Source organism: Dermacentor andersoni, chromosome 6 (assembly GCF_023375885.2).
Source record: "Dermacentor andersoni chromosome 6, qqDerAnde1_hic_scaffold, whole genome shotgun sequence".
NCBI classification, from domain to species: Eukaryota; Metazoa; Arthropoda; class Arachnida; order Ixodida; family Ixodidae; genus Dermacentor; species Dermacentor andersoni.
In genome coordinates this window covers 96,187,550-96,210,450 of record NC_092819.1, presented here as the reverse complement: position 1 = coordinate 96,210,450, position 22,901 = coordinate 96,187,550, and the positions used below count along the sequence as shown (strand labels likewise).

The following is a 22,901-nucleotide window of genomic DNA, read 5'->3' as shown; positions in this document are numbered from 1 at the left end:
GGAACATGCATTTCATGACTACGCTCCCTCACACGCAGCGAGAAAGGCTGTCTTACGGAAGGGCGATTACGAAACAGTGTAGCATATGTCATGTCGTTAATGGTGTTAAAACAGGGATGTTCAGGATTAGAGTGGACTTTCAAAAAATATGTTTGGCTGATGTATGCTCTCTGGATATGAAGTGACCACTCATTCGATTCTGCATATAAGCTTTGTATGGGACTCGTTCTGAAAGCTCCTGTGGCTAAACGGATACCCAGATGGTGAACAGGGTCTAGCATCTTTAGCGCGCTCGGGGCGGCAGAGTTATATACCACGGCACCATAATCTAACCGTGACCGGATGAGGCTCTTATACAGATTCATTAGGCACTTCCTGTCACTACCCCACGTAGTCTGGGATAGAAGTTTCATTAGGTTCATTGTTTTCAGACACTTTTCTTTGAGTTGTTTAATGTGTGGGACGAGAGTGAGTCTATTGTCAAGTATAACACCTAGAAATTTGTGCTCTTTGTTTACAGGTATCTGTTGTCCACACATTTGTAAGCAAGGATCCGGAACTAGGCCTCTCTTCCTTGTAAACAGCACACAAGAAATCTTTTGAGGATTGATTTTAAAACCATTTTTCTCTGCCCACCCTGACACCTTGTTCAAACCATGCTGTACCTGTCTCTCGCATACTGCGAGGTTACAGGATTTGAAGCCTATTTGAATGTCGTCCACATAGACGGAATACAAAATGACTGGTGGTAAGGAAGCACGAAGCGTTGTCATTTTAACAATAAAAAGTGTGCAACTGAGCACGCCTCCCTGGGGTACACCAGTTTCTTGTGTAAAAGGACGTGACAGCACATTGCAGACTTTCACCCGGAAGGTACGATTGGACAAGTAGCTTTTTATTATGTTTATCATATTACCATGAATGCCCATTTCCGATAAGTCTCGCAATATGCCGTACCGCCACGTTGTGTCGTAAGCCTTCTCCATATCCAGAAATACCGATAGGAAAAACTGTTTGTGGACGAAAGCGTCGCGAATATATCCTTCAATACGTACAAGATGATCGGTTGTGGACCGCCCTTCTCTAAAGCCACACTGACAGGGATCTAGCGCTTTCTTCAGTTCAAGAAAGTGAATTAGTCGTCGATTAATCATCTTTTCAAATACCTTACAAAGGCAGCTTGTGAGGGCTATCGGGCGGTAACTTGCCACTAAGGAAGGATCTTTGCCTTGTTTCAAGGCAGGGACAACAATGGCTTGTTTCCATGCGGTTGGAAGGTACCCCACAGCCCAAATAGTGTTAAATAGTGCAAGTATTGTAACTTGCGTGTCACTGTGTACGTTTTTAATCATTTCATACATTATTCTGTCCGGTCCTGGCGCAGAGCTCTCGCATGCGTTCAAGGCAGCTCTCAACTCTGCAATACTAAAAGGACGGTTGTATGGTTCGTTCTGACGACATTTTCTGATTAGAGGCTTACATTCTTCTATTTGTTTGTGTTTGAGAAAGGATTGTGAATAATTTGTTGAGCTTGACACGTTCTCAAAATGCTCCCCAAGTGAGTCTGCCTGGTCTTGTAGTGTATCGCCCTGTGTGTTTACCAGGGGGAGTGAATGTGTTTGCCGCCCTCTAATCCTATTAACTCTGTTCCAGGCTTTGGCCTCATCCCTAAACGAGTTAATGCTCGATAAAAACTTGTGCCAGCTTTCTCTTCTGGCCTGTCGGCGGGTTCGCCTGCCTTGGGACTTTATTTTTTTAAAGTTCATAAGATTCTCTGCAGTGGGAGAAGCGCGTAGCAACCCCCACGCCTTGTTCTGATTCTTACGGGCGATCCTACATTCGCTGTTCCACCACGGTACACGTCGTTTGCATGCCAGACCACTCGCTTCGGATATGCATTTTGATGTGGCATCTATTATGAATGATGTAAGATACTCTACAGCAGCATCAATTTCTAGAGAAGACATGTCGGCCCATGAGATGTTAGTGAGAGTTCGAAATTTCTCCCAGTCGGCTGTGTCTATCTTCCACCTAGGAGCTTGCGGAGGATATTCGTTTTCTTTAGATGTTCTTATCAGTATGGGAAAGTGATCGCTCCCGTAAGGATTCTTCGTAACTTCCCATTCAAGTTCGAGCAGTATAGACGGGGAAACTATACTAAGATCTATTGAAGAAAATGTTCTGTTTGCTAGAGAGTAATATGTGGGTTCCTTTTTATTCAGCAAGCATGCACCGGAAGAAAAGAGGAGCTGTTCAACAAGACGACCTCGCGCGTCTGTACGAGAGTCGCCCCACAGGGAGCTGTGCGCATTGAAATCGCCAAGAACAACATAAGGTTCTGGCAATTCGTCTATAAATGACTGAAATTCATGCTTGTTTAATTTGAAGTGTGGGGGTACATAAAGCGAGCAAATGGTGACGAGTTTATTTAAAAGAACAGCTCGAACCGCCACTGCTTCAAGGGGCGTTTGTAGCTGTAAACGCTGACAGGAAATATTTTTATGAACCAAAATGGCAACACCGCCTGATGATACGACAGCATCATCGCGATCTTTGCGAAACGTGACATACGGTCGGAGAAAGTTTGTGTGTTGTGGTTTTAAGTGTGTTTCCTGTAGACACAGCACTTTTGGATTGTGTTTTTGGATAAGCTCTTGCACGTCATCAAGGTTCCTGAGAAGTCCTCTGACGTTCCATTGAATTATTGGTGTATCCATTTTGGTAGTAAATAAGTGCTGTGTATACGGAAACAGAAGTATTAATTACAGAGATTTCAGAGCTTAGGTTCCAGAGCTCTTTCGAGGCCCTGTAACCGGGGTTTTACTGTTTTTGAAGCGTTCGAGGGAACCTCGACGCTCGTTAGGCGCTTGGTGCGCCTTGAGGATGGGTGTAGTGTCCATTGCCTCTTGTGAGGCGCCGGACACGTGCTCTTGCGAGCGAGATGTTTTTCGAGAGAGTCCTGCCTTGGAGGGCAAGACCCCTGCGCCCACCAGCCCGGAGGTCGATGGGGCTCCCTGAGGGATCTGGCTGCGCCGGCTGTTGCCAGCGCTGGAAGGGGCCGGGGAGGTTGGGACAGCCTCGGCGGCGGCCACCTTCGGGGTCGGTGGTCCCTCATTCTGCGTCGACGGAGCAGCCATAGCTGCAACCGCCGCGGGGGCAGATGGCGTAACTGCAGACTCACTGCCTGTGGGTCGGACAGCCGCCGGAGGCCGTTGTGACGCTGCCCCCTGACGCGCCACATCGGCAAAGGTTTTCTTGGGCAGGTACGATACCCGCCTGCGTGCCTCCTTGAAACTTATATTTTCCTTAACTTTAACTGTTACAATTTCCTTTTCTTTTTTCCAGGATGGGCACGCCCGCGAGTACGCGGCGTGCTCCCCATCACAGTTTACACAGTGGAGAGCATTCTCACAAGCTTCAGATGTGTGTTCGTGGGCACTGCATTTTGCACATGTTTGGCGGCCTCGGCAGCTCTGCGAGCTGTGGCCGAAGCGCTGGCACTTGAAACATCGGAGTGGGTTTGGCACGTACGGCCTGACACGGAGCTTGATGTACCCGGCCTCGATTGATTCGGGCAAGATACTTGATCCAAAAGTAATTATTAGGTGCTTCGTCTGAATCTCTTTTCCATCCCGCCTCATCTTAATTCTTCTGACATTGATCACATTTTGTTCGCTGAAGCCCTCCAGTAGTTCCGCTTCAGTCAGCTCAAGCAAATCATCATCTGACACAACACCACGGGTGGTGTTCATTGTACGGTGCGGAGTTACTGTTATGGGGGTCTCTCCAAATGACACTAGTTGCGGTAGTTTCTCATACTGTTTTGCATCGCGGAGCTCCAAGAGGAGGTCGTCGCTTGCCATCCTGGACACTTTGTAACCTGGACCAAAAATATCAGTTAGGGACTTTGAAACAAGGAATGGTGAGATGTTTCGCACTGCTTTGTTTGGCTTTTCGGAATGAATAACATGGAAGCGGGGAAAGTTCTGGGTTTGGCGTCCAAAAAACTTGAAGACATCTTCGGTGCGCCCTCGTTTCTGAGGGCGATCAGTAAGGGAGGGGAAAGAAGTTTCCATGAAAAATGTATGCATTCGGCAACAGCGCCGACCGCCCACCACGGAGCCCAACGAGGGGACGCGGCAGAGCTTGCGTACAAGTCTGCACGACGCCAGTCGTACGCCGTCACTATAACCGAATATGGTGTACCCAAGGTTGGATAGCCACACAGGGTTAACCCTTGCCGCCAGGAGAAAGGAAGTAAAAAGAAGAGAGAAGGAGACAGGAAAGGTCAAAAGTGAGAGATAAAGACGAAGATTCGAGGAGGGAGAGACAGGAAAAGGCGACTGCCGATGTCCTCCAGGTGGGTCAGCCTGGAGGTGCCGTCTATGTGAAGCCGAGGCCGAAGAGGTGTGTTGCCTCCGCCGGGGGCCTTAAAGGTCCAGACACCCAGCATCGGCTCAACCCCCAGGATCCCCTTTTTCCCAGACACGGCTAAGCCGCGCACGGCTACACGCGGGAGGGTCCAACCCTCATGTGCTCGGGTACGTGGTGTCGCAACACACCAAACGCCTGCTTGCGCAGACGCCCCATCGCAGGGCCCGTGTGACCGCCTCTAGCAGACCCGCGCTTCTTTTGTGTTTGTGTGTTTGTTACAAGATGGCGACGACCGAAGAATTCAGAAACGAATGGCGAAACTTCGAGCTTTCGAACGATACCAAGATGGCGGCGTTCGGTGGCGGGAAAGACGAGTTAGGGCTCCGCGAACTGCGGTGATTTTACGAGATTTAAAGCTGTTTTCTCGCCCTACGCACTGATAAATTAATTTTTTTCGGGCACTTGTAGCGCGTTTTCAGTCAAACCATTTTGATACAATGTAGACTAGGCATTGCAGATACCGAAACGCGTCGTTGCCAAAAATCGATCTTTTTTGCGATTTTCGCGATCTGATCCCCGCGTCCCCCCTTAAAGGTGCACAGGAGCATATTTTATTTGCATTCCACCCCATCGATATGAGTCCAGAAATCAAATCCATCACCTTGTGCTCATAAGAAAAAGCCTTTTATTACTATTGCAGTCGAACTCATAACAATATTTAAGTGCCACGAAAATTCCATTGTTATAACTGGGTTGCACGAAAATATAGAAATAGGGGGATGGCAGGGCTGATGTCAGAAAACTATAATGGTGGGGAGGCCATTGCCCTTCCCACTACCTTCCTCCATCCGGCTGCCGATTCTGTTCACTCGTTTAACAGCTTCCTGGGCGCTCCGATTGTGTAACAAGCTGCAGCTGTTGGCGTTAAAGAATGGCACTGCTATAACAACTACAAAGCGGGGTGATGGGTGGCAAGCGATATGCAAGCACTGCCGAGACATCACTGCGGCGGCTCCAAAAGGGACCTTTTTAAAAATGCGAGAAGGTCGTCGCAGCAGCCTGTCAGCTTCAGAAATCCAGAAGAGACGCTGAGGCGAGATCGCCACAAGCATCTTGCCACGTACTTCCCACTGGCTTGCATGAGAAAACCACATGTATGTCAGCTTTGCTTGCTTTACGCAAGCTTGAGACATCCTTCGTCAAGGCATCCAGGTGCTCCACGTTGTGCAGCGGAAGGTTCCTCCCGAAAACAAAGCCCCGGAGGAAGTGATTCATCTACTGGGTTTCTCGTGATGACAACGTTGAGGCGGCCTGCCCTACCAAATTCTTGCTGCCATCGTCGCTACGGCTATTCAACACAAGCATGTTCTCGACTATTGCCTCATCGACTAGAAGTACAGTAGAACCCCGCTGTTACGTTCCTCGCTGCTGCGTTTTCCCGGCTGTTACGTCGTTTTCGTCCGGTCCCGGCATAGCTCCCATAGGATCCAATGTATTCGGTACCCCACTGTTACGTTGTAGCTGTGAAAACGTTCCCGCATGTTACGTCGCAACCTGGCACCCCGAACCCGGTCGGGCAACGCGCGCCAACCGCCATTTTGACGAGTCTTGGCCAGGCTTGGCTACAGAATTGGCTACAAGACCATGGCCTCCGAGATCACCCCCTTGCACACGCGTGGGTAATCTGAGGCCATAAAAAGCCGCACGCGAGTTGGAGAGATTGCCACTAGATGGCGACTGCCTCGTCAGCCGAAGCGAGTAAAACCCGCGGGCCCGCAGCAATCCAGTCTTTCTTGTTTATGCGGTTCAACCCATCCAAGTCGTCCGTGTCCTTCCGTCAACAGCTACGCTGCCTACGCCTCGTCGGGCCTCGCTAACACCGCGAGCGATTTGTCGTCCTTTGATGGCGTCGCGCAAGCGCAAGGCGCTTTCCCTCGAGGAAAAGCTGGATGTTCTCAACGTAGTCGACAGGCAGCCAGCGCGGAAAAGAGTCGACATCGCCAAGGATCTTGGTCTGCCACCCTCGACGCTTCACAGCATCGTTTCGAAGCGTGCCGAGATACAAGGGAATGCCGCGCTCTTCGGCCCGAAAGCTAAGCAGGCTCGTGGCACCAAGTATGGAAACCTCGACGAGTCGCTTCTTACTTGGTTTAAACAAGCTCGCGCTGCCGGTGTTAACTTCGACGGCAGCATTTTGCGCGAGAAGGCGATGGAAATAGCCGACCGACTGGGCATCAGTGACTTTGCGGCGTCAAATGGCTGGATCGACCGTTTCCGGAAGAGGCACGGCATCGCGTATAAGACGGTATCCGGGGAAGCAGCAAGTGTAAACTTGGAAACAGTCGACGATTGGAAGGCCACACTATCTGCCATAATTGAGGGGTATGAGCCTCGTGACATATACAATGCCGACGAAACGGGTCTTTTCTTTCGGGTGCAGCCATCCAAGTCGTTAAGCCTGAAGGGCGAAGCATGCCACGGAGGCAAATGCAGCAAAGAAAGATTGACGGTGCTCCTTTGCTGCAACATGGATGGCTCGGACAAGCTGAAGCCATGGGTAATCGGAAAATACCGAAACCCACAGTGCTTAAAGAACATTCGCCTGGTGCCATGTCACTATAGAAGCAACAGTCGTGCATGGATGATGGGTTCTTTGTTCGAAGAATTTCTTCGTTACTTCGACAATAAGATGGGCTCCCAGTGCAGGAGTGTTGTCCTGTTTCTGGACAATTGTGCTGCCCACCCGAAAGACCCGTCGTATCTTCGGAACATTAAGCTTGTTTTTTTTCCTCCAAACACTACAAGCCACTTGCAGCCGTTGGATGCCGGCGTCATAAAGAACTTAAAGCACTCGTACAGGAAGTCCATCGTAAAGCGCTGTCTGGCGCGTATTGATCGCGGACAGCAGCCTACGATCATTTCAATACTGGACGCTATGCACTACGTCGCTACAGCGTGGACTGCAGTGAGCGCGTCAACTGCACAGCACTGCTTCGCGCGGTGTGGCTTTCGCATGGATGGCGGAGAGGAAACTGCCATGGAAGCTGAAGAGACGGAAGCAGCCTCTCGTGATCAAGAACTGAGTGAAGCTTTGAATGCGCTGGGTGCCACGGGCGTCACGTATGACGACTACGTCGCCGTGGATGCTGCTGTCGTGACGTCCGAGTGTCGTAGTATCGCCGAGATCATTGCAGACTCGGTCGCGAGTGAAGTCTCAGACTGTGGTGACGACGAGGAGCACGAGCCGCATGATTCCGGGGAGTTGGCGGACCCGAGCTTTGGAGAAGCCGTCGCGGCTCTGGACCTCCTTCGCAGGTACGTCGCACCTCAAAGCGACGCTGAGAGCAATGCGGCTTTCCAGGCCATCGAGAAACGCGTGGTGTTTTCCAGTGAGCGGAAAAAACGGCAATCGACCATTCTCGATTTTTTTTAAGACCTAAGCTCACTTGATGTCAAAATAAATTGTTTCAAGGCAAAGTTGCACTGTTTTCATTAATTTTCGGACCTTTCCTCACTGTTGCGTTTTCCCGGCTGTTACGTTTTTTTTTCGCGGTCCGGTGAAAAACGTATGAACGGGGTTCCACGGTACTTAGTTCCCAAATCTATAGCCTTGCGCTTTCTTTTCACTGGCAACGTCGTGCACTGCCGATGAACAGCAGGCAGATCAGGCATCTTCTGTTTCGCCAGCAAGTCAAATGAGGCTGAGAAACAACATGGCCACGAATGATTTCAACGCAACCAACGAAGACTAACGCGAGCGATTATGCTCTTTGCAGAACTGCGCTGAATGAGGAGCTAGCGAGCAATATGCAAGCAGCGCAGTTGGTGCGGTCCATTAGTGTTTCGGAGGGGTGGAAGGGCGACAGGAGAGAGGCGCGCAGGAAAGGCTGGAAAACGAATGCCCCGCAACTGCTGAAGCAGCGGGGCCATCGTGCAGCAGCTCGAATTCATCGTTTTCGTTGTTTCTTTTCAACGATTTCGCATTTCACTACCTTTCAGCTCGAACACCCAGCAGCCAGACTTCGTTATAACCAATAACGCGGCATCGGGGCATTGGAGTAAACAGGTTATTTTACCATGGAAAACATACAAAAGTTGACGGTGCAGCAGCTTCTCAGTGTTGTGACCCAATATATTGTTAAAACTGGTATCGTAAGTGGGGTCAACAGTATTTATAGCATCATTATTAACGTGAACTCCATGTGCAATAGCTGCCACAATGGGGCAACATATGGACAACCATGGCAGGGAGCCATGTGACTACGAATGACACAAAGAAAAGTGTGTCTGAATTATAACAGAACAAGGCCACAGGTTCCTTTTACAGAATCGCATCAGTACTGTGGTGCCTCATGCAGCATGTAGTTCGGTCTTAGTAGGACACAGCAGATGGCGTTCTTACTGTTCCTGTGGAAACCGAACCAAGCTTTTTCTTCCAGGGATTAATAACCACCAGGTTGGAAAAAGGCTAAGCCTGGGGTAATCAACACCCTGGATGGGGTCGAACAAATTCACTGTAGACTTGTACCATCTCATACATGTGTAACAAGCGTGCAATTTTTTTTTATGAAGGAGTAGTTCTATATTACATGCTCTCAGTCACAATAAATCCTTACTGAACCGAATCACCGGAAGTCAAATGAAACTAAATTGCATGGTTTTTTTGTACATTCCAAGCTGCACAATGGAGTATCCGAGACACAGTAGGGGAAGGGGCTCTAGATTAACTCTGACCACCTTAACATGCACCAAAAAGCATGGCATTTTATTTTGTTTTTTATTTCGCCTTTTGGAATGCGGCTGTAAAAGCTGGGAGTTCGGCAGCATACCATAGCCACTGAGCTACCATGGTGGCTCAGTGGCAGGCTTCAAGTTAATTTTCAGTGCATATGGTAATGTAATAATGTGCACCTGAACAAAACATTTGTGCATTCTTTCCCATCGGCACACCAGCCAGAGCTACAAGGAATCAAACCAGCAACCTCATGCTCTGAAACAGGGGTAACACATGTTAAGCTTTCTCAACTCGCAGCTGAATATTTAAATTCATATCACAAAACCAAGTACTATCACCAAGGTCTGTTGACCAGATATACCATCATGATTATGAATCCAAGTTACTCAGTGTTAGAAGAATACTTGCCTGCTCCCAACGCCGCTTGCCTTGCTGGTGCCTGTCCGGCACCCGCAGAGACCACATTGCCCATGAAGACTTCTTGAACATCTTCACTCTTGATTCCTGCGATAAATCATCCAAAAAACGAAATGCCACACATTAGCAGAAAAGAAATGTCATTAAGGTATACTACATTCAGCCAGGAAAAGCACAGGGAAAATGAACTCATTCTTAATAGAAATGCATAAAAACCTAACAACGAAACGGGAAACAAAGATGAAATACCGGTTGTCAGTGAGATCCAAACCACATTTTACACATTATGTATGTGATGCTCTAGCACCGAGTTGCCACGCTGCATGTGGCGCATATGTATTTGTGTACTAAATCTAGCCCTGGATGTACTAGCCAGTGCTATATATGGCCATGGCGGAGCAGATACAGTACAGATGCGAATGAGTTACCAATAATATACATATAGACAAGGGTCCCAAAGTCAAAGATTGGAACCGAACCTTATCATGTATGTTAACTTAGGAGCATGTAACTGGCCATTAAACCATCGTATGCTATGTTTTTCTTTTGAAGAACCCATAAGGTTTTCACGTAATCCCCGTAATCATAGCAATTGCTACGATTACGTGGATGTCTCATCTTAATTATCTGTGTGTGATGAAACATAATGCCGGGGTAGATACGCTCTGGAAGAAATTCCTGATTCATTGTGGTACATATACTGAAAGAGCTTAAGGCAGATTCTTACGTTACTGCTCTAGAGAAACCCAGCCAAGACCTACCCTCATTTTCCGAACGCTTGAATACAGTCGCATTTTCCCAGGACAAACCTTCCAGCGACAGATTGTACACGTTCAAGAGCATCGATATAAGCACCATGAAAAGGATCCCACACACAACATGCGAATTCCAGGACCGACAACACATGCTTTACATTGCAATGTAATATTATTAATGTGTTCTGACCACAAGCAGTCTTGGGACAACTGCACTATACAGTCGCTGACCGACAAGTTGGACACCGATAATCTGGACATGCTTGGTAATTTGGCCAGCTTCGCGGCCCTGCCAATGGCCCCATAGGCTTATGTAGAGACGACCAATATTTCAGACAGCTACCAGCTCTAAATTCGATTATCTAGACTCTGTCCGTGGCTGTAGCATACGCCGTCTCTGCCGCCATTATTTCCTCTGGCAACCTCAACTAGACATCAACTAAAGCCTCAGAGATTACACACTAGATGGTAATCCGTGAGGCCTTGCCTTGGTCACAGCACTAAGCCTCAGATTTAACTGCAAATGACAATCTTTGAGGCTTTGCCTGAATTGTGAGGTCGCATCAACATTTTGATCATCACATCCCATTCTGGCATTACTGCGCATGGCCTGCTCTTGCTTGTTCAACTTTGCCTTTGGGATAGCGTTCCACCATTCTGTGCTTGTCTGTTTAGTTCGCATTCCAGACAGCGCTCTGCTGGCTCCAAGAAGTTTTTCTCGAGAAGTTACCGCCAGTCCGCTTCAAATGGCACCAACAGTGCCCTCACAGTCCAACTTCGAATGACCTCGAGCCTGAACTGCCACCTACCACAACGAGCTCAAATGCGGACATCACTGATGACCTGCTAGGCTGCGGTGTGCAGATTCTTGCCGCCATTACATTTGAACACCTTGCAGGTGTTGAAAGTGCAGTGTCATGTGCTGAACTGAATGGTGACAAAATCATTTAGTGAGTTCTACCATCAAACAGCAACTCCAACTCTGACGATGATGATGAGTGCTCCAGAGCCTTCACATGCAGATCTGACTTGAGCCTTTGCAGTCCTTGTATTTGCATACAGAGACAATACAAAACGCATAGAAATACAGGTGGACTTGGTTGCATGTAAGTGGAGGTGCGTGCAGCAATGAACAGACCACTTACTTGCACAGGGGCCTTAACATGTAAATACAATAATATATATTGGATATATTGGTTTCTTTCTGACATCCGATAGTTCGGACTTATGTTCCCTGTGGGGTCCGAATTATCGGTCGTCGACTGCATGTCTTAATTCCTGGTTGTTCAAGAATGATTTACTCATTTTGTTAATTTTCTTTGTAAAACACAAGTAAACTGGCGAGAACATTATTTTAACATTTCAATTAAAATGAGTAACATGACATCAGCTCTTTGGGGCTTCTGAACATGGCCAAATCCAAAATTAACAGGTAATTGGAGATCGCTGGGAGAGGTCTTTGTCCTGCAGTGGAGATAAATAGGCTGCTGCTGTTGATGACAGTATGTTGGTTTTAGCAGAACGCTAGCTCAGGCTGCACTGTAGTAAAATACACAATATGGTTGCTAACTGTAGGTTGTTTACAGCCTTCTGTGCAGTGTTAATATTCCAATTTTACCTAAGCAACCTGTTGACTCTAGAAAGCTAAAAACATTGTCATAGTGCACAAATGGCTTCTTTACGATGAAACCACACATCGGTAATATTTGCAGAAAGTTTGTCTATGCTTTACATGTTTACACAAACATGACCAGATATACGCCAGATCAGATACTATCTAGCCAAGGCATAGCACACCACATCGTGTTCACAGCCTCCCAAGTATGCATCACTTCTGGCAACCAAACTCTTTTCAAGATGGTCGTCATATACTTAACCTATAACTGAGCCATTAGGGATGCTACAGCAGAGGGCTTACAACTGCTCGTGTGACACTGATGATCTTTAAAGTGCATTCAACTCTCAATGCATAGGGAGTTCGCATTATGTCGCAAACAGCATGTGGCCACGAGGTTGAAACATTGAACATGAAGCCTTGCGCTTGACAAGAACAATATTGCCGCTGTGGCAGGTAGTGCACACTTCTACACAGCAGAACCCAAGGGCCTCCTTGAAGCCCTTGGGTTCAGCGGGAGCAGTGGTAAAGCAAACAGGTCCGCAATAGACATCAGTAAGAGGCGATTGGAGGATTGATGGAAGAAAAGTAGGGAAACGACATAAGACGGAGACGTACAAAAGTACAGTTCGCAATAGGGTATCAGAAAATTTGGACGTGGTAGTTCATAGTGGGGTTTTTATTTTTTTTTTCATTGGTTAACCTAGGTAGGATATTAGGCAGCATAGTAGCAAGAGCTTGGTGGCGCAAGCCACCGCCCCGTTCCAAAGGGGACGCTCATAACATCCATCCATCCATCCTACACTTGACATATACATATATTACACAGCAGTAAACAAAATGGCTCATTATGCTTCTTGCTTGAAAAATGTATCTGCAAATAATGACACTAAAGAGAAAAGCAGTTTGGACTGATAAAGTATTCTTTCACAACCATATTTGTTAATTTCACAATAAGTTGATCATAATAAAAAACAAACAAACGAAAGCTTAATTTCTTTAACTTTGCACAAAGTTTACGTCATTTGCAATCAATAATCATCATCAAACATCATTTACAACCGAGTAGGCTACACAGTGCACACAATGTGCTGGTCGAGTTAAAGGTGCCAGAGGCCAGTGCAGTGGAATGGTGCAGGGCCAGCTTTCCGATTATTTAGCTCAGAAGACTAAAAGAAGAAAAGATGCTAAATTCTACTTTTTTTTCCATACCGAGATGAACGTCACCAGCAGCTTTCGAAAACCAATGGGCAAATAATGGAAGCCTCAGCATTGAACAAATATTTTGTCGCCTGCCCAGACAATGACGAGTCTTAAATGAAATACTGGCTCAGCTCGTGATTAACTGTGTTCCTGCGACTTCTTTTCGCTTGTACCTGTGTTTGGGAGCAGATGTGAAGCTTCCACAAAAACGCAGAGAAACGAAATTGTGCTCTATTTTACATACCCACTTCATCATAAGAACTAGCAAAGAACAACTGATTCACCATGACGTCGATAGTAGAGAGCCTACACCAAAAATGGCCTGCTGCCTATTGTGTGCAGGTTACCAAGCATTACAGGGCCACTAAAAAGAAACAATAGATCAGTTTAGTCAGATAAAATAATCCTTCAAAACTCCCATTTTGCTGTATAAGGGGGTTATTAGAGAAAATGAAGGTCACAGTTACAACTTATTCAATCTGGGCTGCTGTGGCTCAGTATAAGTTCTTGAAGTTTGCTAAATTCAGCCAACTCTTCTCGAATACATTGTAACCCAACTTTACCAAGAAACAGTTAACTAGGTCCAAGCAGTTGCCATCCGCCAGTTCCACCCATCGTTAAGTTTGGCGTCTCTTCTGGCTTACCAAGTCTTTTTTTTTTAATCAAGAATTTTCTAATGCATCTCAAATTATTCTTTTCTTTAGTGTCCCTTTAAGGCAGAACCGTTTCGCAAACTCAATGTTCTGAACAATCTAATTTTGTTCCATGAATCATAATCAGTAATGTGAGTCTCCGTTCAATAATGGATGTGATGTGCACTCCCAGAGCAAGGTTAAGGCAAGGCTGCTCACTCCATTCACATTCAACTTGTTCACTACAAACTTCACTAATGACATAAGCAAAGAGCATAAACCATAGTGCGGCACCCGATCAACATGCACGTTTATTATAAAGCCCATGGCTCAGCTCTACGACCTCAAATTCTCTTGAAAAGTCATATGGTCAAACTAGTAAAATTGGCAGCAGCCAAAATAAGTAGTGGACACTGCTTACCCTTTATTCTACCGAGCAACATCACACACTAGCCCTCGATGTGTAAACTACTGCACTAATTCCGCAGTCGCAGAGTGCCAGCATGGCCACCTAACCCTCATGGATTCACAGTTGACACATAAAAATAGGGTTGAATTGTACTGTCAGGTGCCACAACAACAGTCCCTCTGGCTGTAATGCTATGAATGAATGTGGTAAATAAATGCAGCAGCACCATGCTTTATATTTTGTGCTAGCTTCTCAAATTTCGCACTGCTGAAACTGCCATGGTACTATTTTCAGGGAAAAATAAGGAACCTTTGGAGCAGTACAGAGCAGCTAATTCCAGTCGGTGTAGATTGGTACAGTGTTCTCGTCACTGGCAAGCAATGCTTGTGTTTTGGCAGCAGCCGCTCTCTCGTAAAACAGCAGATGACCTTCAGCACCAACAAACCCTGGTGGGCCACAAGATCGGTGCTTCTCTACTTAACTGTCCAGACAGTTGGCAGTAGAGTTTAACAGAGGATGTGCATCCCTCACCTGCTCTCTCGATTGCACCTTTGATCGCTACGGAACCAAGTCTTGTTGCCGCAACGGAAGCCAAAGAACTTCGAAACGAACCAATTGGCGTCCTAGCAAAGGAGGCTATAACCACTTCCTGCAATTAAAAAGAAAATACTTTTTTCTTCAGCCCATGTATGTAGAGTATTCTTCAAAAATATCATCGCCTAAAGAAATACTCCATTGGATGAAGCGAATGTGCATGCAGACCTATAAATGAAAGAGGCCACCTTCTGCTATTTATGCACGTACATAGTGCCAAACAAGCAACCTCATTTTATAAACTAATTTAGCAGACCTTGCTTCTCATTTGACTGCAACTTTGTTTCCATGCAATACGAGTTTGAAAAGCACTTTTATACATCTGTGCACGTACAGCTAGCATGCAGTCTTAAAAATGTGGTCCAAGGTGAACCATATGCTGGGCACAATGATGTATAAGCCCAGTGTGACCCAAGCAAGAGGTAGCTTGAGGTTGCAGTCAATTTTTTTTTCTTTCAATATATGCAGCAAGGGACTCAAGCTCCCTTAAGTTCTCCGATACCAGTGTGACTTTCCATGTATGTTAGCCCTCCAAGGACTCGAATACTTACATTTAATGTATGTGTAGTGCCGTTGCTGTACATCCTATGTAACAGAACAGTAGGAAGCTGAAAAAGACAAAATATACCATGAATATTCACAAAATATGTGTTCTGCGCATGTGCTCAGAAATACATCTGAGACATGACCATTACCTTTGGGTGTTTTAGACACAAAAACCTTTCGTAAGGTTAGTGAAAGACCTTGAAAGTGAGCATGCATACTTGTGCCAGAAAACCAGCCTTATCTAATCAGCCCTTCTTATTCAAGCAGGAACCTTACTAAACCCTCATCTTGACAGGTGCATGTGAGGTGGGTTGCTCTTTCCTCATTAGAAGCGTAAGTAGCGCTTAAAGGCCTCCCCTATGCTCAGAGGCTTATTTGTATGTATATATGTTATCTAGGCACGCCCATGTATTGCTGATCGCCAGACAAGGAGACCCCCTCCTTCCCTGTCTAAGCCCTGGGTGGGGTGCAAGCAACACCAGAGCCTGTTAATGGGCAAACCAGCTTTAGTAGGCTGGAGAGCCTTCAATGGTCTGTCTACCCATCTGCTCTCGCATTGCTGAGTTACCACGGTGAATCTTTGTACAGGAGGTCCAGTTAACCTTACTTATCACTTTCTCAGGTAACCTGAATTCCAAGTTCCATGAGCCATCATTGTCACATCTGCTTATCGTGTGCTTTCACGCTATAAGTTAATGACATGGTCATTGTTGCTGCATAATCAAGGGGCTGCTTCCTTTGTGTCCAAGCAATTCATAAGGGCAAGATATTCAAGTACAGCAGCAGACCAAAAGGAGGCACAGCATCCTGTTGTGGATTCAGTACACACTGCATTCTTGACTTGTCGCTGACCAGAAGCAGCTGTTACTAGAATGTGGCAGTTTTCGTGAAAGTGCAGGCACATATAATGATGCTGCTGTCTGCTCAGTTCAGGCTGTGCTAGACAAATCCCCATCTGGGCAATAGTCAATTATTAAAAGCCGATTGCAGCATTATCTCGCAAAGAAGAGAGTGATTCACTCATTTAAATCTAATCTGCTTGCTGCCAGTTTAACCCTTCCTCTACATATCCTACCAAACACAGGCATGTCAGAACCAACAAGCTAGAAGCCTGCTCCAGAACACAACTATGCATAAGGCTGCCCTGTGGCCCCGTCACGGCACTGCTTAAATGAAGTACTGCATTACAGCCCGAAGAGGAAAATGCATCTGTCACAAGGTGCTACATGTCCCTGTAGGGACTGAGGATTCCACTGCACTTAAAATTTGCAGCACCACACTACTCTCGTGCAAGTAAAGACGATCTGCAGCTTAAATCATGTCGTTCGGCTTTGGTAGGACACAGCGGTTGTACCCATAACTGGCCCTTTGGATAACCGAACCACCTATTTTAATATGCCAAGGCTCAACCGACACTTAACCACAAAGGCGTAGTGTCATGAAATCAACGCCGTGGCTCAGGCGACACTTAACAAGGCAGGATTTCTTTAGTATGAAACTCAACGCCAAAGAGGCGACCGAATGGCCACAATAGAGTGTGCACGACACAACAAAGGCGAGAGAGCTTTCGGCAATCCGAGAAGTTCGCGTACCACATTAAACATGGCAAAATGTTAAAAAGCCGTGACACTTGTCAGTGGAACACAGTGGATCAAGGAGCGATCGATTTAATCGAGGGCACAGTCAAAAAACGAAAAAGCTGCGACGCGAAATGTTACCACGTGGTAACACAATGGAAAAACTTCACCCTTCCCCGCCACCAAAAAAATGCAGCCTTTAGCACACGCTAATGCAAAGTTCCAATATATTAAAGGCTACGATCACGAAACAAGCTGTGTCGACAGAAAACCTACAATGATGTAGCAAGAGTCCTAGGCCAAGTGCAGAACTCACCACGTGGAGCACCTAGTGGACCTTCAGCAAGAAATTTTGGCAATGGAAACGCCACGTGTCTGAAGCAGGCACGACGACGTCCTGCTCCTCCCTCCGCCCCTGACATATTAAGCTGCATTTCCCTACAATTCAGCAATTTGGGAAAAAGCCAAAAAAACAATCACCGCCTGACGACCACTCCCCGCTGTGCTATCCCTTGCAATGCAGCGCAAGCCAACGTGTGCGCAAACGGTCTTTTGACGTCTTCCGCTCTGCCTTCTTTCGTGGCTTTGGATTCGCGCTCGCCGTCTACTGTTGCCAGACAGCGACCTTGAAACCGCTAACAACGGCCGTACGCACCGTACTAGTGCGCACTGCAACATTACTTATAGGGCTTTAATGAAAGATTAAACCATTTATTTGTCAGAATGGCTCCTACGCTTGAATAGAGCAGGAACAAAGAAAGGCATTAATAAGAGAAAATAAAAGGTGAATCGGTCGACATAATCATACGAAATGACAGTGACGCCAGGAAAAACATAGTGACAATTATGTTTAATTGAAATGTATAAATAATAAAGTAAATGACAATAACGCCAGATAAATAAAGCGAAAACAATTTTTACATTTGAAGTGAACTAATAAAGCATAAGGGAAGTTCATAGTTTAATAGAAATGTAAATGTCCATCTACCTTATCCTACATTTCAATTAATCGTAACAATTAACTTTCCCTACGCTTTCCACGGCTTGACTGACATTTCGTATGACTGTTATCAACAAAAAATTGAGCCCCTCGGTTCCCCCTATTATTGCTCATTTTACAGCATGTCAAACTGCTCTACCACTGACTTTGCCAACAATTGGCATTAATGTGCATAGACTTCTGCCACCTAGCTAAACAACGCTCGCAATGAGCAAGCCTAACTTGCATGAGTATACACAACTTTCTAGCTGAATTAATTATTTCAGTAGCAGATCATGTGAGTCACAAAAATTAAAGTTGCTGACCATTCAGCAGCTTCTCCATTTTTCATGTTCCTTTTGTGCCCAATTTCTAACAACCTTTGCTATTCTAACTGTGAGGCAAGTGCTGGTAAAGTTCTCTTACACTAGCTCCTCCCGGCTAAGTCACTAGTGCTATACTATTTATGGCAGTCTAGAAAAAGGAAGGCAAAAAAGCTCGAAAGGAGTAATGAAGCTATAATCGTGGTCACACACGCGACTCTCTTCAGATGGTGCAGTGAATGAATACAAATGTTATTTAGCGAGGAATTGCCCTGTGCCCATGCTCGGAAGGGGTATGGGGAACAGGGGGCATGGTGAAACGAGTACTGGAATTTCAAATGGCTTCAGAACCTACATCCTTAAACATGTAAATCTGGAAAGCACTTAACCTGCTGCTTAAAAATTAAGGGGAGCTCCATGATCAAATGAGACAAAAGAAAGCAGTGCATTTTCTGAGCAACATTCGATGCTGCAGTAATGCAGCATCGAATGTTGCATTACTTCTATTAATTACTTCTTACTTATATCATTACTTATATTAATGCCCCCTTCGGTACTACATATTATGCATGTATGGAATATGGAGTGACATGTCATCAGAAGTGTAGCTTAGCCTTTGGTCTTACCTCCACTTCACCTTTTTCTACCTTCCGCTCTCAATAAGCGCCAGTTATGAGCTTGCACTTATCCTGTTCAATTCTACGGATTTGCCTTAACGTCCCACTGTTTTACTATTACCGCAAGAGTGACATACAGTGTGATCATCTGTTAAGGGAGGAGCGTAGAGCATGTGCAAACTTTTCCTTTAAAAAATGTGAAAACGTTAGACTTCCAGAAGATGACTCTTGGCTGGTGACCCTGGCACCTTTCTACACACCAGCTTTGTGCATTGACATGGCTAAACTAAACAGCAGCTAAACTGTCAGAAAAGTAGGGGCTGCACATCAGAGTACCCTTTAACCATAAGCTGCACTGTATGTTTAACTAGCCATAAACAGTCTACTGTGCCTGCAATCTTACTTTTCCTAAGTAAAAAATTATTTGTTGCAAGAAGCATTGTCCCTACAGAAAGGCCCCAATTACCGAGTGTACATGTGGAGTAAGCAATGGTTTATATAACGATAACTGGCGGCAACATTACGACTGCCACACTGTGCACTTTTGATTGCAATGAAGCCCAAACGCGACGAAATTTCCCAGTTGTGATTGGCTCCCTGCCGCAGCTTGCGCGAAGGAGCCGACATGGTTGAGCATTTTCGTCCACACTGGGCTCGACTGCGATTGAAAGTGGCCGTGCGACACTGGTATTAAACAAGAATGCTTCATTTTAGGATTCCCCAGATATAAAGGGGCCCTGAAACAATTTTCGAGCATAGCAATAAAACTTTGCTATTCTGTTAATGGGGCTCCTGTGAATGCGAGCCACCTACTCTTGCACTGCATGCAGCAGGGAAAATTTACTATATGGTGCCAAAAGCTGTGAAAAATCACTCTCATTCCTGCAATGACATCATGCAGTGTCATCCCAAGCAGCTGGACCCACAACAGCTAATGGCTGATTTTGTAATCGCAAGAACATTCTCAGGAATACAATTACCACTCATGTGAGTTAAATAAATGAGAAATACATATGGCTGCGATCTCAAAAAGACAAAAAAAGCCATTTAATCTTTGCACTGCCAGTCTAAACGCGACAGTTGCGCATTGCGGCATCTGCTGCACATGGTCTCCAAGATGAAAAGCATAGTGTAGATACTATGGTCGCTATGGGGTGCCAGCGCGAACCGTCTCGCGCTCGGTATTTGGGTGGGGCCAGCAGGGCATTGCTGCCTTGCGCGCCCTTGCCATCTCCCCTGTGTAGCTTCCAACGTGTTAGTGAAAATGAATGGAGAGAGAAAGCCAGTGATTCATTCAATAACTACGTCGAACTTTGCTTGTCCTTGAAGGGTTAAAAAAATTCTTGTGGCAGGAGATTTGTGAGGTGATGTAATTTAATAGTGACGTCATTCTATGATTAGTTAGCAAGGTGTTTCAGCACCTCTTTAACACTAAAAAGAAAAGCTTTATTTTCCTGGCCTGGCTGGCCACGTTCATGTTGCCAACCTGATGTATGTATGGTATGGCGAATACCCTTACTTCCATTATCTGAACTGTTACCATAGTTGTTTTTTGCTTTCAATCTTACATTAGCATGGAAAAAAATTAACACACAGTGTGCACTTAGTGATGTGGCATGCCTACATATTATTTTTAATTCCTATTGCCGCTGTAGTGATCACACAAGCTGTACTGGCTATTCTCTTGTTCATCCCCATCCAAATACCATTGCTTAAATCAAAGAACACAAATCAGACTTTTTAAATGCTTTATACCTTTCTTTTCCAAGGTTTTGGAAGTAGAGAAAACATTTGGCACTGAGTGCGATGTTCTAACGCTGTGTCTTTCTAGTACAAATAAATACCATTTGAAAATTTTACCATTTACAAATCAGAACTTGCATGCCAAAGTGGAATTATTTTTACCTTAATTTCAGCACAATACAACCTTCAACCGTCGTGTTGCCGAACCATATATAAAAAGATTAGATTATGGAGTTTTATGTACCAATCTGATTATAAGGCACTACGCAGTGAGGATTCTAGATTATTTCCGACCACCTGGGGTTCCTTAATGTGCACCTAAATTTAAGGAAATGGATGTTTTTTGCATTTCGCTCCTACGGAAATGTGGCTGCCGGGGTCGGGATTTCATTTCGCGACCTCGTGCTTTGCAGCGCAACACCAAAGCCACTAAGCAACCACGATGGGTCACCTAACCTATATCTGAACAATCCATAAATGACTTGTAAAAGCACAAAGATGTGTTATTGCCAGTTAGAAATAAGTTGAAGCCTATTGTGGCATAGAAGTTTACTTAAACAGGGATAAAGTGCCTCAGAACGGCTGGCCAACATTTCGATAGGTGGACCCATCTTTGTCAAAGCCTATCACGGATTTTAATGCATCTCATAGCTAAGGAAATAAATTGTGCCACACATTCAGAGCCACTGGTATCACAATATCCTAAAATAAGCAATTAAAGAGAATGACAATAATTATATATTGACATGCCTGTAAATTGCACAGCAACTAAAAGTGATGTCATCATCAAAAAATTTTTATTTAATATTGCGTGAAATGCTTCTAAGCCCCAATCTTGCAAAAACTTCCATTGCATGTAAGGTTAGAAAAGTAACGCTTGCGCTGAACGTTTTCTCTAAAAGTAGCAGGGCTCATCTGGGGCAAGCAATAAGCTACCAAGGCTGACGTAGTACTTCGTAGTTTCTCAACAATGCTCTCAAAGTCGCCTCGGTGTCCGAAGCTTACATTATCTCATCTAAATAAAATCACGACGTTTACATTTTAGCTAGTAAGAGTGCGACCAAGTTAACCAGGTCGCACACCTCAAGTCAATGTCCTCTCTTTCACATTCTAATGAGCACCGTCTGAAACTATTTCGTCCGCACGGCATGGCAAGACTTTCGCAGGACCAGAAATGTCCTGCAATTACCGCAAAATTCAGTCGCAAATTCATGAATATTCTGCAAGGAGGTCATTCTGATTATGCCAATGACCCCGACCTGGCACGACGCGAGCGCCGGTGAACTTGACACTGAAATCGCACAACGAAACTTTTCTTTTTCTTCTTAGCTCTATCTCTACAGTACGGCACCGACATACCTTGAAAAAGAGGCAACGTTTTCTCTTCGGCGCGCTGTAGGATGAGACGTCCGTTCAAGTGATGTCGCACACAGGAAGGAGCGTGGAGAGCAAAAAAAGCCAAGGAACGAGGAAGAGCTAAACTGTGCATTTCTTTTATGTTTGTTTGTCTGGCACATGGGCGAGAGGAAGATATACAAAACCCCAACCGCCGATGCAAACCGGTTTCCTCGTGTGCTCCCAGATCTCCCGACGAAGCACATGCTCTCCGGCAGCGCCACGCCAGCCGGCGACGACGTTTGTCGCATACGAGGAGGTAATACGCTATGCATATGCTGATGCACAATTTGTCGTTGACAAATGATCCCAAGCATACGCCGAGAACGACGGCGAAATGTAAGGCGGTAGCGGAGAGGCAGCTAACGTATGCCGACATCGATGGACCGAGATGAGCAAGTGCAAGAGAAGAAAAAAAAATGGAGATATCTCATTTGAGAGACGCAAGCAAACCTCAAGAGACTACATCAAATTCCTCACCTTTCTGCTACACCTCCCCGTCACGAACAGAGCCATAACGCATTCAAAACAATACAAAGAAATCACGCCACAATTATGTACAAGAACTCTCCACAGCAAGCTGCAAGACGATAAGCCGATGGTGCCACTTTTCCACTAGGCCTAGCACGCTACTATATTACAGGTGGGCGTTGTCGCTATGGCGCTAGTAGCCAACAGAATTATACAAAGATAGTGGTTGCAGTGGTGCAGCTGTGTAAAGCCATGGTGTAAAACGTGTAATCAATTCTACGCTGTGTAGGCTACGCATTTTATCAGGAGCTAATTTTCGAACTATTTGGATAGAGCAGCTAAAAAAAATTGTTCGTGAACATTTTTTTAAGGTCAGCAGTACCAAGGGGATGCCGATCTCACGAAATACGTTTATGGTGACTACAAAAATAAATATTCTTTCTTTTTGTGTGTGTGTGCGGAAACCTTCATGCTAAAGCTATGGGTACGAGACAAATTGTACATTTTTAACTTTTT

At 45.6% G+C, this 22,901-nt stretch overlaps 1 protein-coding gene across 4 annotated transcripts in view; it reads right to left on the bottom strand.

Annotated features, from left to right (window-relative positions):
* Nucleotides 1-22,524, bottom strand: part of LOC126522607 (acetyl-CoA acetyltransferase A, mitochondrial-like) — a 67,303-nt gene extending 44,779 nt beyond the window's left edge. For 2 of the 4 annotated variants that reach the window (XM_050171378.3, XM_050171379.3), the window contains exons 1-4: nt 22,395-22,524; nt 15,286-15,342; nt 14,672-14,789; nt 9,518-9,613 (exon numbers count right to left, since the gene is read on the bottom strand). In XM_050171378.3, coding sequence (XP_050027335.1) covers nt 9,518-9,613; nt 14,672-14,789; nt 15,286-15,342; nt 22,395-22,430 — 307 coding nt within the window. In that variant the 5' untranslated portion in view covers nt 22,431-22,524. Of the gene's footprint in view, nt 1-9,517; nt 9,614-14,671; nt 14,790-15,285; nt 15,343-17,173; nt 17,375-21,878; nt 21,913-22,394 lie in introns of those variants that run through there. The other 2 variants (XM_055066492.2, XM_050171380.3) reach the window with 2 other exon arrangements.
* Nucleotides 22,525-22,901: the final 377 nt, after the last annotated feature.